The sequence below is a fragment of the Cryptotermes secundus genome, unplaced genomic scaffold, assembly GCF_002891405.2.
Source record: "Cryptotermes secundus unplaced genomic scaffold, Csec_1.0 scaffold301, whole genome shotgun sequence".
NCBI lineage: Eukaryota > Metazoa > Arthropoda > Insecta > Blattodea > Kalotermitidae > Cryptotermes > Cryptotermes secundus.
The window spans coordinates 351,411-366,688 of record NW_019725003.1 but is presented as its reverse complement, the minus strand read 5'-3'; the positions used below and the strand labels follow the sequence as shown (position 1 = coordinate 366,688).

The following is a 15,278-nucleotide window of genomic DNA, read 5'->3' as shown; positions in this document are numbered from 1 at the left end:
GGTGTAATCTTCGATAAGAGAGTGACCTGGAGATTACACATAGAAATGATCGAAGCCAAGGCCTTCAGAACATTCATTAGAGTATATTCCCTATTCAAAAGTGAGCGATTGGGCGCTAACATTAAACTGACCCTCCACAAAGCTCTTATTTGATCCGTAATGACTTATGCTAGTCCCGCCTGGGAGTTTGCGGCAGACACTCATCTAGTGAAATTGCAGCGCCTGCAAAACAAGGTTCTCCGCACCACCGGCAATTTTCAAGGCGCACACCGGTCCGCGATTTGCACGTGGCATTCAAAATCCCGTACGTATATGACTTTATAACAAAATTATGCAGGCAACAAGCAGAAGTCATACAAAATCATGAGAATGAGAATGTTCGCAACATCGGACAAGGCGAAGCCCGCCACAGAAAGTATAAGAGGCTTAAACTTGGCGGCGGTCAGGCATACGGCCGTTCAAGTGACTGACTGCCGTGGTAGCGAATAATACTGGTAATAAGGCATAATCTGCTGTACTGAGCCTGGACTGACAGAGGCCTTGTATATATTGTACATAAAAGTAAGAAATAAGTGTGTATTGTAAATCTATGTAAATACAGACAGTGGACATATTAAAACAGACTGACTGACAAATGACACACCCGACCTCTCGTCAGAGAGGGCGCCCCACACAGACAAGACCGTAACTTTCATTCAAAAAAAATATCTGGTCATAAGCCCCAGCTGGGGCTCGACACCAAGACAGACAGACTGACCAACCGTCAGTTGTAACATGACTTTGACTCTGACTTTTGGAACGAGTGTCAGACAGTAATAAATATCTGTTCGTGAGTCCCAGATGGGGCTTGACACTGATAGAGTACTTACTGTCTGACCGTCAGCCGTAACGTTACTTTGACTTTTAACAGGTTTCATCCCAGTCGTATGAGGCGACGAAAAGGGAAATCTCAAATCTGAGGCAGTAAAATATGGTCGCAAGTCTCAAGGTACTTGATTCCCGGGAAAGACTGCGCTGGCAAGGGTCAGCAGCATGTACACAAGACCGTAACTGTATAAATGAATGTATGAGGGGTGGGCCTTTTTCTCGGCCCTTGCACCGCGATGTACAGTGGTCTATTGTGCTTAAGACCGTAACTGTCAAACAGTAATAAATATTTGGTCATGAGCCCCAGATGGGGCTACACCAAGACTGACTGACTGACTGACTGACCGACCGACCGACCGACCGACCGACCGACCGTCAGTCGCAATGTGACTTTCACCTTTAATTCCATACAATAGTGTTCCCAGAATTTTATTGACGCAGACTAGGCACTGTAGTTTCCAAATTAATTTCTCCGAATAGGTTGAATTTATTGTCTTCTTCACAGTTGTTGTACGAGTATACACAGGCCCGTCTCTCCTGTACGAGTATACACAGGCCGGTCTCTCCTGTATTAAACCTTCCTTCTCTTTCCAACAATGGTTTCTCTCATTACCGCTTTAGCTCTGTTTTAATCTTCTTGCTCTCTTCCCTATTTTCATCTGACTTGTCGTCGTTTTATTGCCACATGTGCCTCAATTTATTGTTTGAGCTCTGTCCCTCCCCTCTCACAGTGGCGGGTCCCCACAGTTGAAGTTAGCCGGACTGACTTCTGTACTCATCTACAGAACGCTACCATTATGCTGAATTATGATCAGTGTTAAAGTCCCTACAGGAGAAAAAAGAGGATTTGAATTACATGTTGTGACGTGTAGACTCATTTTTAGCCAATGACTCGGTAAACACATTCCCGCGGGAGCCAACACGCGCAACAATAAGATGTCCATTACTAGGAAACCGATAAGTTAACACGCCTGCTTAAAAATAGAGGCTGTGTTTTCTCCGTTGTCCGCGAAAAGTGGTTATAAAGAAGTGTTTGGCAGCATAGAGCAATACAGATAGTATTTGAGTGAAGAGTAAAGTTTCGAGACGCCAGCCTGCCGCGATATGAGCTTGGGAACAGAGGAATTGAATTGAGTCGAGTCCTCGGAATTTGTGACTGCAGAATAATTGCAAAAATGGAATTAGACTATGAAAAGAAAACTTCAGTGATAGTGAGATTATTTTAAATCCGTTGTCAGGTTATGACCAATGAAGACGGAGAACCCTAATGCGTGTGTAGCGGTGAATTGGAGAGTGTGTGGATCAGCGATAGCGGTAGTCCCGAGTTGTGTGAATAAGATGCCAATAAATCAAATCATCCAATCCAAGAATCCCCTGTAAGTTAATCGCAAATCCCTACACGCGACAATATGCACGAGCACACATACACACACAAATGAGAAAGACTAATCGTTCCTACGCTGCAACAAGGTCATTATGAATCCAGAATTGCAGTACACATTTCCATTTTCGTTTAAACAGCTGGGTGTCGATCATTTGCATCGAATATCTTAAAGTGTTTTTCGTGGAGGTCCGTCCTCAAAACAAAGTGGCCATCCAACGACGCAGAGATAAAGAGGAAGAAGATATACAACTTCATTGCACGAGGAGTTTTGTCAAGCAATGTAAATCAGAGACTCGCCTGTGAAATATTTTTCCATACGGCCAATATTCAAAGAAATGCCAGAGCAATACGTTCCGAAACGGGCAGTGTGATTTGCATCGAGCGATGAATTTTGAATAAATAGATTTGTGTGACCGAGCTCTTTGATTCAAATGGTCGCAATTCTGAATTGTATTCGGTATGTATCCGGTTCGAATCTCGGCCAGGACACAGACTATCCTGACTAGAAATTTCGTGGATTTTCCTCAGTCTCTCTGCCTTGAGGCTGGGATAGTATATCTAATTATACCATGAGCGCTTTCATTCATATCCAATTCAATTTGTTCTATATTAAATCCTAATATATTTCGACCCTATTTAGCCTGAGCTGCTGACAGTGTAGATAGATAGAGTTTTTCACTGCAGTGACTATGAAGAATGCCGTCTTCTGGGATGTGGTGCCGTGTAGGTCTTGTGTGAACCGATGTTTCGGAGGAAATTATCGCCTCCATCTGCAAGGAGTCAGGCTTCCACCTGCTCATGCTGGTTCCTCGCTCGCGGATTTTTCTACAATACGTTCTTCCGAAAAGTCTCTTCATACAAGATGTACACGGCGCCACTTCCTACCAGATGGCATTCTTCATGGATTTGAATCTGTAACAAATGATCAAAGCTAGTTATATGCACAAAATTATTTGGAAGATATTTGTACTCAATTTACGAAAACATAGCTACTCATAAATATGAAGTTAAACCTCCTGCAGGTGACTTAAGAATAAGTCAAAGTAAGTGCTTGGAAGGGGTGATGAGGTCGGAACAGACTTTACATTTCCTAATCCGCTAACTGTTCTGGTCCCAAGCAGCACAACAGCAAGTGTTGCAAAGGGCGTTAAGGCAACAGTGCACGTATTCCTACGCTACATTACAGTGTAAGGGAGGGCCATGCCGTAGCGCAGCAGGATAATCAATTGCAGAACCACTCATGAGGGATTTGTAGCGTATACAGTGGCAATGAGGCGGATTTTCTCCGAGTATTTCCGTTTCCTTGCCAATCCTCTCTGTTTCTCTCGTCTGTCATCTGGGGCTGATAAACTGGGTCTTTACGGCTGAGTCCCAAGGGACTCGGTCTCACTCTAGCTCAGGAATTAAAGGTGGAAGCTCTACACACTGGCCAAAAAATGCTGTTTGCAGAGGCTGTGAGGGTAAATTGATTATTCTCTGCTGTGAATAAAATGAACAAAACAGAAAATATAATTTAACCTTATGATTCGCCTACTTCATTAATAATTCAATGAACTCGACTTCTTTCCCACAGAGCACACCTGTGTTTCATCCCATGCTTTTCAGAGTTAGCAACAATTATTTCCCTATGTAGCATTAGCCAGCTACTCTCCTTAATGGGGGCGCATTGGGTTTCCCATGAGGTAGGAAATGAATTTGTAAATACTATTCAGGTGAGATCTGTGCTGTAAAGCTATCATTAGACCCCCAACTAGACATGTCATGCATTAGACCAGTCGTCCGTTACGTTTGCACGCAAACTTAAAATCCAAAATTTCCATACTATATAAAACAGATGCTGACGAATGACTGGAAAATATCCCATAACAGCAAATGTTAACTCCTTACATGCAGACTTCTCAGCTTTAAAATCGAATGAATACATCCAGCTTGTAGCCACAAGTACGTACCTACGACGAAATTTCCATCCACAACAAAACGCGAATAAGACGAATGCCGGCTTCTGGGATGTGGAGGCGTGCAGATCTTGTGTGAACTGATGCTTCGGAGGGACGTATCGCCTCCATCTTCATGGTAAAAATCCGCGAGAGAGGAAGCAGCGTGAGCAGTTGCTGGAACCCAGAGCGGTTCGGTCACAGTGAGGAAGGGGAACTTCTTTGCCTCTGCTGGGAACGGAGCTCGGCCCGTCCGTCCCAAAGTCTTCCGTTTCACTCACTATAATTCCACGGCTCATCATGGCCGTCGCTGATGATTATATGAGAATAGCAAAAATGATAGTAAAAGAAGTAGTTGATAAAGTGAAATTTCGTCTTGTAAGGTATCTGATATGCAATGCGTACGGCGTTAGGACTAATGAGAGACCTAATGAAAGTATTACGAAAAATAATAAATTAATGGATACTGAAGAGATATTGCTGCTCGCAAACTAGGGCATTTCAAAGCAACTTGCATGTTTGTCACTCAGAAAGATTTACAGAGTGCTGATGACCGTGGCGGTCTGGTCAAGGGCGCATACTATCTTGGGTGGCTCAGCAATGATTGCGACTTCGAATCCCTCTCGGGGCATTGATATATGTGCGTGTTGTGCTATGTTATCCTGTGTAGCAAGGGGGTTAGCGATCGGTCATGTCACCATGCAAGAAGTCCCAGCAAACATGTAAAAGGTTCATACTTTCAGAAGTTAATTCTGAATTGAACAGATCAGAGAGAATAATCCGGCACAGCAGAAGAATAAGAATAAGAATAAAATGTCGAACGGCGTCTCAGAGTCTCGGAGCAGAACGACTGAAAGGACAGGAAATGGTGTGCAGGCAGGGGTTAATATAATGACAGATTATGTCAAAGACTATCAAAGGAAATTGAGAAATCGCGTTCTTCGTTTTCCATGAGACAGACTGTCAAACAGACATTAGTCCCTACATAATGCATACATACCGAAAGGAAGAGATTTTGGGGAGGTTCTTTATCGACAGAAGGCGCGGTCTGTGTAGTTTCTGTGCAGTAGAATGGAGCCGTCTCTTCCGGGAGACAAGTGTACCGTCCTAGCATCTGTCAGCCTTCGTCAAACAAAGCAGCTCTCAGCATCCAACAGCTTTCTCTGACGTCATCAGCTTCAATTTCCGTTAATATTTGTAAGCAAATATGCCATTCAGAGTTTCGCTTCCGAACAAGGAACTAAATTATATAAAGATTTTTTTTTTCGGAAATTCAAAATCTGACTACATAGAGATGTGTTTTATATTCGTGTGAAAAGGAAATGTCATCCGTATGCAAGCCGAGAACTTATCGCCATGTTCGCAAGACTCTGTGCCGCGTTACATACCCAGAACACCACAATCTTCACATTCAGCACCGTCAGAACATCACAAGTTACCGTTGGAATTCAGAATAGCAGTACACGGCTGGTAGGCCTGCGTTTATGAAATTCGAATATCTTCACACTGATATTTTATAAAAAATTTGTCATCATGCACGCATCCCAGGCCTTTTGATCGAAATTGCTATTTCCGCTCTTGTCTAGTTTCCGCTGAAGCAGACTGTCCCATCTAATAATTAATTAGTCCCCCTTCCTTCAAAAGAAGTGCACGCGGTAGCATGCTTGGTTAAGGAGCTACGCTGTTAGCCGAAAGGTCTCGGGTTCGAGTCCCGACGAGGTCACTGAATTGTTTCAATTTACCTAATACTTCCAACCGCACTATGGCCCTGGGGTTGACTCATCGTCTAACAGAAATGAGTACCAGGAATCTTCCTCGAGGTAAAGGGCGGCCGGCACGTAAGGCTGACAAACTTACCGCCATCTGTGAGCCGATTTCCTGGAGAAAATGTGGGAGCCTCGACGTCACATAACCCTATGGGCCATCACGGCCTGTTACAAAGTGTGAGACAGAAAATGAAATTTTGGTTCGTGCTGGGATCCAATTAACTGCTTGGTGGTGCAACTGAACATTCCCAAGCTATTTCGAATGTATCCTGCTTTTCTGTAGTGGCAGCGCCTTGTCTGTCTACCCCTAACTTTGACCTGCGCTAGGAACGGTGTTCGTGTGTACAGAGGCAAGAGTTCAGCATCTAGCCCAGATTTTATTTGGCCATACAAAGACGTTGCCCTCGCTGAAATCAACTTCGTAGGGCCCATCTCAGATGACCTGGAAACTTGGCACCTGTAAGGAGGACTCTCCATAAGAATTCAGTGAGATATTTTGCATGAACGTTGCCAGTTCTCTTTGTTTCTGCTTTTACCAATTTAATGCCATTTCATCTAAATGAGTAAACGGTAAATAAAGGCAAAGTCCGTGTGCTTAATTAGTTAAGCACCGCACCATGCAGACGTACGGCGATAGGAGATATATCTTCACCATTCTTGCCCTTGGTATCAGATGGAGATGAGTGGTCATCTCGTCCCAGTCGCTCCACTCACAGGAAGAGTTTCCGGTTCCCGTAGGATAGGAGGCTGGGTCGGCCCCGTAGCTCGTCTGGACACCGTAGAGAAGAGAAACATCCGTTGCACCTTTCGGGAAACGAGCCACAGCCTTCCAGCCCGTAGCCCGTCGCCATACTTACTGAAACATACTGCTACATATTGCCTTCCACGAAAGAACCCGTAAAACTGTCTAGGGTGTGTATCTCTGCATATTCTTACGCTTCTACCGCTTGCAGACTTTCAGTTTCAAGTCCCGATATTAGAACTTATAAGAAACTAGTCTTTGGGAGTGAGTGTATTTTGTGAGGTCAGTACGTGTGTTCTTAGCTTAGTCTTCTGTTCGCAAAAAAAGGTAAGGAAACGAAACAGCTTGACTCCTCACGAGGCTTGGGCTTTACATCGCGATCCAGACAGAAGATTCCAGGGACGAAACAGAAGAGCCTAGAATCTCTGTGGCGGGTTAGTGGGAGGAACATTAAAAAGAAAGGCAGCACATGCTGATCTGCCTTTTGTGTTATATAGGAAGAATCAAGTACGAATTAATTTCGCTATAACAAACTCAAGCCGAGTTTTGGAACGTTTATTTCAACACATTGTCGAAGATACCAAATTTTTTGTTGCGTAAGTGGATTTTGTATCACGACAAGTCGTCTTCTGCAACAACAGTTTTTGCATATGGCCGTAGATGCTGAGGCACCTCTAAACTCACTCGAACAGCTTTTTCGGTAAAGCGTTTTTTGGTAAAGGGGAAAAGCACAGGGTGTGGATATTCAAAATACTCGGATGATTTGGCCCTCTGTAGTTTCTAGTGTCCCTTAAACTATATTCTCCGTAAACACAGTCAAAGAATCAAATGAATGTGACGATAGAACTGACAAGATTTTCGCAAAATTATTTCAAGCACTGCTTCTAGGTCCTCATTAGAATTCTGACTTTAAAGAAAAGTGACGTGTTATGAAAATGACCGCACAGTAAAGTACAACGAAAACGTATATATCAACAGCAGGAAGAATTTTGTTCTAAGCACAAAATTAGTAAAAAATCATTGGTTAAAATGACGGTAAATACTTTTCTGAAATTCATAATCCTTTCTTCAATTAAAAGTTTGTAACAGTAAAAATTGTTGTTCTCAGCTCTCCTCGACCAATCTGCAATGGAAAGATTTAAGATCTTTAAGTGTGTTTTAGGGCCGGTCACGGTAGCCGAGCGGTCTAAGGCATGTACTGTCTTCGGTCGCTTGGAAACCGGGATCATGGGTTCGAATCCCAGTCAGGGCATGGATGTTTAGTCTGTGTGTGTGCGTTTTTCTGTGTTTGTGTACAGGTAGAGGCCTTGCGACGAGCTGATCACCCGCCCAAGGAGTCCTACCGAATGTGTAAGATCTAGAAAAACCGAAGTGAAGGGAGAAGTTCATGGAGGTAGGCCTAGGCCCACTGGGGCTGTAGTGCCAAGGAGGAGGAGAAGTGTGTTTTAGGATTTTAAGTTTCATTTACCATCCACGAAGACCTCAACTTACCCTTCGTAACGGATGAGATTAAAAACAAGCTAACGGATTACAAAACCGGATTACAGGCCATGAGAACCAGCTGATGGATGAGCTATCGAACCCACACGCTAATGCAAGAAGATTGAAGAAAAAGTGGCCAGAAGACTTATGAAATTAAATGGATGAGAACTGCCGCTGGGCAGTTACCGCCTTCAAGACATAAGAAGATATATCGCATTTCCTTGTTACTGCATTTACGGTTAAGTAGATTGTAAAATGCAAAAAACAATAATAAAAAGAAATTTCATTTGTAAATAGAACAATCTTTTGTCATTTCGTTTGTTTTATAAGAACACAAAAAACAGAATGTACAAAACTATAATTTTGCCTGTGGTTCTGTATGGATGTGAAACTTGAACTCTGAATATACGTAGACTGAGGGTGTTTCAGAACAGGGTACTGAGGGTAATATTTGGGCCGAAGAGGGATGAAGTGACAGGAGGTTGGAGGAAACTGCATAATGAGGAGCTTCATAAATTATACTCTTCACGAAGTATAATTAGAATGATTATGTCAAAGAGGTTGAGCTGGGCAGGACATGTAGCAGGAATGGGCATAGAAGAGGAATGCATATAGGAAATTTGTGAGAAAGCCAGAAGTAAAGAAATCACTAGGAAGACCAAGACGTAGATGGACAGATAAATAAAAATTAATATTAGGGAGACAGTTTGAGGTGGTATGGACTGAATTGATTTAGCTCAGAATAGGGACCAGTGGAGGGTTCTTGTGAATACGGTAATGGAACTTCAGGTTCCATAAAATGATGGGAATTTCTTGAGTAGCTGCACAACTGGCGACTTCTCAAGAAGGGCTCAGCTCCACAAGTTAACTCAGTTAGTTATTGCAAACGAAACCTCTGGGAGGAAAAAATAATCTTACAAAACCTGTAGAGAGACTTATATGGAATGAAAAGGTATGCAAGGAAAATAAAGAAAAATACATCCTCAGCACAGTTGAAAGTGATGTGTTATATGGAAGTGAAATGTGATTATTAAGTTTTTTAATTCGCTTGGGGGGGGGGGTCCAACTGGGTCCACTCGGCACGGCGGCCACTGTTTGGCCTATTGTAGCTTGCCCCGGGTGATTATAATGATGGAGAATTTGGTGGAATGAAGATTAGCAGGGGAAACCGAAGTACTCAGAGAAAATCCGCCCCAGCGCCATTTTGTCCACCACAAATCCCAGTTGACCAGATCCGCGGTGGGAAGCCAGCGACTAACCGCTTGAGCTATGGCTTGCCCTGGTTATTAAGTTAGTGAAGAGTGAGGATAGAAGAAGTGAGAAGGTGTCTTCAGGTGACAAGAGAAAATAGGTTGACAAATGAAATATTATGATAAAAAAATAATGTTACTTCATCGGAGATAAGCACCTGAACAGCCGAGCGCTGGAACCGCGCGGCCGCACAAAACAAACGCAAGAGGAGGCACCTGCCCCCTCAACGGAAGGAAGACGAAGAAATAAAGGGGGGCCTTGCCTGAGTGGAAAACACGTAGTAAGTCCGTTATGGAAAATGGTGCGTGAGAGCACAGGTTACTCCGAAATCTTAGGACGACAAACCCATGAAGGGGTAAAGCCAAGAAAGAAGAGAACAACTTTTTAATTTCGAAGTAATTTCTGTGAATGGCGATCTTTGGGCACTCTACGTAGTTTATGTAGTGTCGAATGATAGAAGTGGTAGAATAATAATAGATAGATAATAGATAGATAATAGAAATAATAGATTGGGAAGGAAGTGATAGTGTCTTGTTTCAATATAACTCCGTAATCCGTCATTCTCCTGGACGAGCAGAGAACAGCAGGTCCCCAGAATGAGACTGTAACCGGAAATACGGGTGATGGCCGTGAAGCCATGACGTTCATGAGGACGTACTTTTATCGCGGATTGTATAAATCTGAGGTCCTGCCCGTCACCTTTACCGTGTGAAGTGCTTTTTCGTGACTACTTAACAGCTATGGTTGGGGTGCAAACTCAGGGCAGTCAGTGTTTAGTACTCCAATTTCCCCTGCCAGCCATTATCCCGCCAGTGCTCCACGCTCACATATCATCATTCTTTTAAACAAGCGGCTGATGCGATAGGCCCCTCTGAAGTTGCAGACCAAGGACCTTTGCCTAAGTCTCATAAAGTTCGTATCATAGTAAATCATTCTACATGCATCGGGTGAAGAGTAAATGTTACACACTAAAAACTCCGTGGCCTGCAGTCCGCAAGGGAACTATACCGACTGAGCGGCCGCCGCTTGTCGGCGAAGTTAGTGCCAACTGTAGTGGATAGAGGGTGTTGCGTGGTCAGCGCAACGGATCCCCACGGCCGTTAATATCGGTTTTCTAGACCGGAGCCGCTATTTCCTTGAAATAGCTCCTCAATTATCCTCACGAGGCCGCGTGAACCCCGTTCCAGACCCACTACTTCTCAGAAAATCTGGTATCGCCGGGAATCGAACCCGGGACCTATGTATCTGTAGCCAGGAACTCTGACCACTAGACCACGGAGGTAAAAAAATTACACAGTTCTCTTTATAAAACTTTGGGCTTTAATTCATGTTGTGTGCATGCAAGGTAAATGAACCAACAAGCTGGCTCAGGCGGTAACGCCTGTGACTTTTGTTTGGGTAGTTGCCCGTTGAATCTCGGGTGGCTACAGACTGTTTTTCGTGGGTTTCACCGGAACCTCCCTGTATATTCCGGGATAGATCTTCAGATCAGGCCGCGATCCTCCCCATGCAAGTGCTTTCAATTTCATTACTCACTCTATAATCTGAATTAAATAAACTGAGAAATATGGCCAGCAAGACACATAATTAGTTGCTACTGTAGCTCCTAGCCTTTGTATATTATGTTCCACCTGATGTCAACTTTTTTCCACAGCGGTCCACTGCGAGCCAATGGAAATCAATGACCCTTACCTGACGTCACGCGTGGAAGGCACTCGACTGGGTCAAGTGGCAGTTTTCCAGTGCCCTATTGGTTTCCGACTCAATGGCACTTCTAACCTCACTTGCCAGGCTTCAGGTTAGTTCAACATTGCACAAGTCAGTTCCTCGTTGTTTGGGAATTATATTTAATTTTGTTTAGGTTTGAAGTTGTTTTTATTTCCTGACAGTTGCAGAGCGAAGTTCCGATGTAAGTATACCAGACTCCTGAAAATTGTTAGAAGCATGAGGGGAAATCATACTTTCTCTCTGGTATATTTTGTATCGGACTTCTGCAGTCGTTGTCTCATGACATATTTTGCTGACAAGTTTCAAGAGATTTGCAAACATCAGATATGGGGAAATTTTAAAGCAAGTGGCCAGTACCTAACACTGGAGAGTTATTGCCTTCCAAGGACATTGCACACGACTAAAAATAATTGCTTATTCTAGTTCGTAGCTTACAGTTTTTTCAAATAAATATTTTTATGAGGGATGATACTGCTGTTCTGTTGCGAGTCGGAGTACAAGGAAACCGGAGAAAGTTGTGCTGAATACAAGGGAACACAACCATTTGTATGCTTGACATGGTACGAGGTAATTATAAGCTTCCTGAACAAATGCACAGATACAACAATTTGCACCTCCGGGTCTGTTCAAAGAAGAAATTTGAAACGTGTGACAAATTACAAAGTTCATGCTCCAGTTTGTGTACCCGGCCTAGATGCGTTCCTTTGATAACAGCAGATGTCCCGACCACAGTCTAGCTCTGTCCATAACCTGCCCATCCCGCTCTTACTCATACGCTGTATTGCAAAATTTCTTATTAGCTCTCATGGACTTAGCCTGGTCTCAGGTATTTATAATCTTCATGTTTTGTGACATCGGTTTGTCCATTGATTGAGGCTAGCTCTTTCTCACGGACCCAACAGAATAGGTTTTTCCTTCACCTGAGGACGGAAACAGATCCAGTTTCCGAAACGTCGTGTTTTTATTAGTTATCTTAAAAACCAGGACGATGGATAAAGTCCAAAAACCCAATATATCAGTGTGTTATACACCATCGTCAGAATCCTATAGTAATTACTACGATGTGCATGACTTTGTTAAAATATATATCTAAATTATTATAGTTAGTCTGTTATTAGTCTGTGACTGATGGCATTATAATAATATAGTTCCCTTATGTATTGATATGTCCTTCTGAAGATGGTCGCTCAGACCGCAACATGTAAAGGATGAAAGGTAGAAAAATACAACATTTATCAATGGCACTGGACGGCATTAATAATCTTTTATAATACTCTTAGTGTGACGGACAGGATGAACTAAGTGGCATTCTGGTAGCTCCAATACTAATCTCAGACGGACAGATTACTGGCTATTCCAGCCCAATATTAGGAGGCAACCTGCTTCTCATTCCGTACTTCATGATATGTTCATTCCATTTCACGCTCTATAATCCTCGCTGCTGACACAGCCTCGATGAAGTCACTGGAAGCATCTGCCGTGATAGTCCCAAGAGGCTCAAATGTCACTCATAATAATATTGACTTTACTCTTAGGGAGGCATTAAGAAATCTGACGCCATATTAATCCGTTGTTTTTATTTTTTCCACGTGTTGTCCATACGCAGGGCTTTGTTCGAGAAAACTGCAGCCAGCTTAGCGCAGTAAGGGCCACAGTTCGCACTAAGCTACCCGCGTAAATCATTCGAATCGTAACCAAAGCGTCATGTGTCGTCAGCGGCAGCTCCATGTTAAGCTAGCCACGCACATAGGCTGTTTTTGTTAGAGATTTGGACAGTAGAAATATTGATATGTGAAACAGAGGACTACGTGACACCGGCTCATCGATTTTATCTGCAAACAGACATTGCATATATGTTTGTTAATCCAATTAGGTTTGAGATTAATCTCGACATTTGTCATGTTAACATGACAAGCATATTTCACTGCTCGTCTGATTCCTTTGTGCCTGCAGTTTCAATGATATAATAGTCGAAACACGACATCGAGTGCTATTGGCCCACTGAACATTTGAATTAGCAGCAGAATTTCGAGATATCGATTTTACTCAGAAATGGAGACTGGTTCTAATGGTTTTCTCGGTTACTTCTAAAAGCTCAGATTTGGTGTCTTAAAAGAAGAAAATTGCTTCTCTTGCAATTCACGGCTCAGAAACGAAGTCTAATTGCAAACTAGAAGAAATGCTTTGTTTCTTCAAATAAGACAGAGTGTTCCAAAATGGAGGTAACCTAAAATATTCTCTCGTGTAAAGGGAACTTCCAGATTTAAACCTGCCAGTCAATTTGTAGAGAGGTATGAATGAATGAATGTATGAGGGGTGGGCCTTCTCGGCCCTTGCACCGCGACCTACAGTGGCCTGTTGTGCTTCTTGTAGAGAGGTAACTCAGAACTCTGAATTGTGCATTGAACACGGAGGTTATATACGGAGGATCTCATTTAAAAATGTTTATAGATTGAATAAGTGAATGAGAAAGTTATAATGTGTTTTATGTACATTTTACTAAGCAGTTACCTGACTTCTGGTGGACTTACACATATCAGTGCCATCTTATAATTTCCTTGATACTATTCGTAAAGTCCTGAGACTGTGAGGTTAACTGAAGTGTGTACATACTGATTGTCGATGTGCCCTGTGTGAGTAAGCACTTGTGAGATGTATTTATTTCGTAATGTGATACTATGACTCCATATTTGAGACTTTCTGGACTCCATATACCTGAGTGTAGAATGTGGTATCTGTGCAATAATTCGTAACTGATTTATGTTAAGTTTCATAACGACATTGTTTCGATTAAATATGTTATTTAGCATGGAATGAGACAGGAAAATATTGATGTTAATTTTTTGGAGACAACGTAAAGGTCGTAATGGAGTAGTTAGTTAGTTATTGGAGAGGGTGGGTTTCCCCATGCACTTAGACCAGTATTGGTCCATTGTGCTTCCCTCTATGATATTCTACCAGTCTCTATACCCTACGATATTGGTGCGTACCATTAGTCCCGACCGAGCCAGCGAGTTCGGCCTCTACTGGCTTGGCGGTATCTGTAATGCTTCCCCCATCTGTCAGAGGCATTAGAGACTACTGTTGGGCGGGAAATGTCCTTGAATTTGGCTCAGTGACCTCCTTTGGAGATATGAGGTTCTTTTACGTGCCGTAAAGCTACGACACGGGACCCACGGCTTAAAGTTCCTCCCGGAGGACTTGTTCCCCGAATTTTTCCGCCCTTAAAAATTCCACGACCTCCGCCGGGTTTGAACCCGCTTACCACGAGTCGTGAGGTGGGAACGTTACCTCTAGACTACGGAGGCCGCTTCGTAATGGAGTAAGTGTTTGAGAAGAAAATATTCAGATCGAACAGAGGTGAGGCAGCAGGAACATGCAGACAGTTATGTACGTGTAGTCAGAGGTTTTATAATTCATAGTTATTTATTATTAATATTTTTTTTCTTCCTCTTCGCTCCAACTTTGGATCATAGGGCTGATTTCTCAGCTTCAGTGATCATTTTTACAGACGGTAGGACTCCTTGGATAGGTGATTAGCTCGTCGCAAGGTCTCTGTCTAAACACAGGACAACACAAGCACAGAATGAACGCATACATACGATTACATCAAACATCGATGCCTTATGTGGGATTCGAAATCGCGATCCGGGCTTAACGAAGACAGTGCATGCCTTACACCGCTCGGCTACCGTGGCCGGTACAAATAACCCTTACGGATATTTACACTTCCTGTAGTCTCATAAGCATATAGAACAACTGTTTCTTGAAGTCGTAATACCCTTGCCTTTTTTCCTTTTTCTTCTTTTCTCCTTTCCAGACGTTTCTTTTGTGGGTTTTACTCATTTACTTTAAAATGCCGCACGTAAACCTGACGCTCTACTCAAATTGAAAGTTAACATGTAAAACGTAAATTTTACAATTAACTACCTCATGAAGCAGCCTTATTTTCAAAATATGTGAATGTGAGGCACAGGAAGTGTCGAAATTTTAGAAAGATTTGCATTGAAATAAAATAATTAATTATTATTTCAACTTTCAAAGAAATTTCAGTCGGATTCCTTTTTAAAATCGAAATCAGTGACATATTATTGAAAATGCACAGATTAGCTGGTAACTGTATT

The 15,278-nt window shown here is 42.7% G+C and overlaps 1 protein-coding gene across 1 annotated transcript in view; it reads left to right on the top strand.

Annotated features, from left to right (window-relative positions):
• The window catches only part of LOC111863172 (locomotion-related protein Hikaru genki), a 133,979-nt gene that overhangs the window by 86,879 nt on the left and 31,822 nt on the right, over positions 1 to 15,278 (top strand). The window contains exon 7 of the mRNA XM_023849227.2: positions 11,081 to 11,224. Coding sequence (XP_023704995.2) covers positions 11,081 to 11,224 — 144 coding nt within the window. The remainder of the gene's footprint in view (positions 1 to 11,080; positions 11,225 to 15,278) is intronic.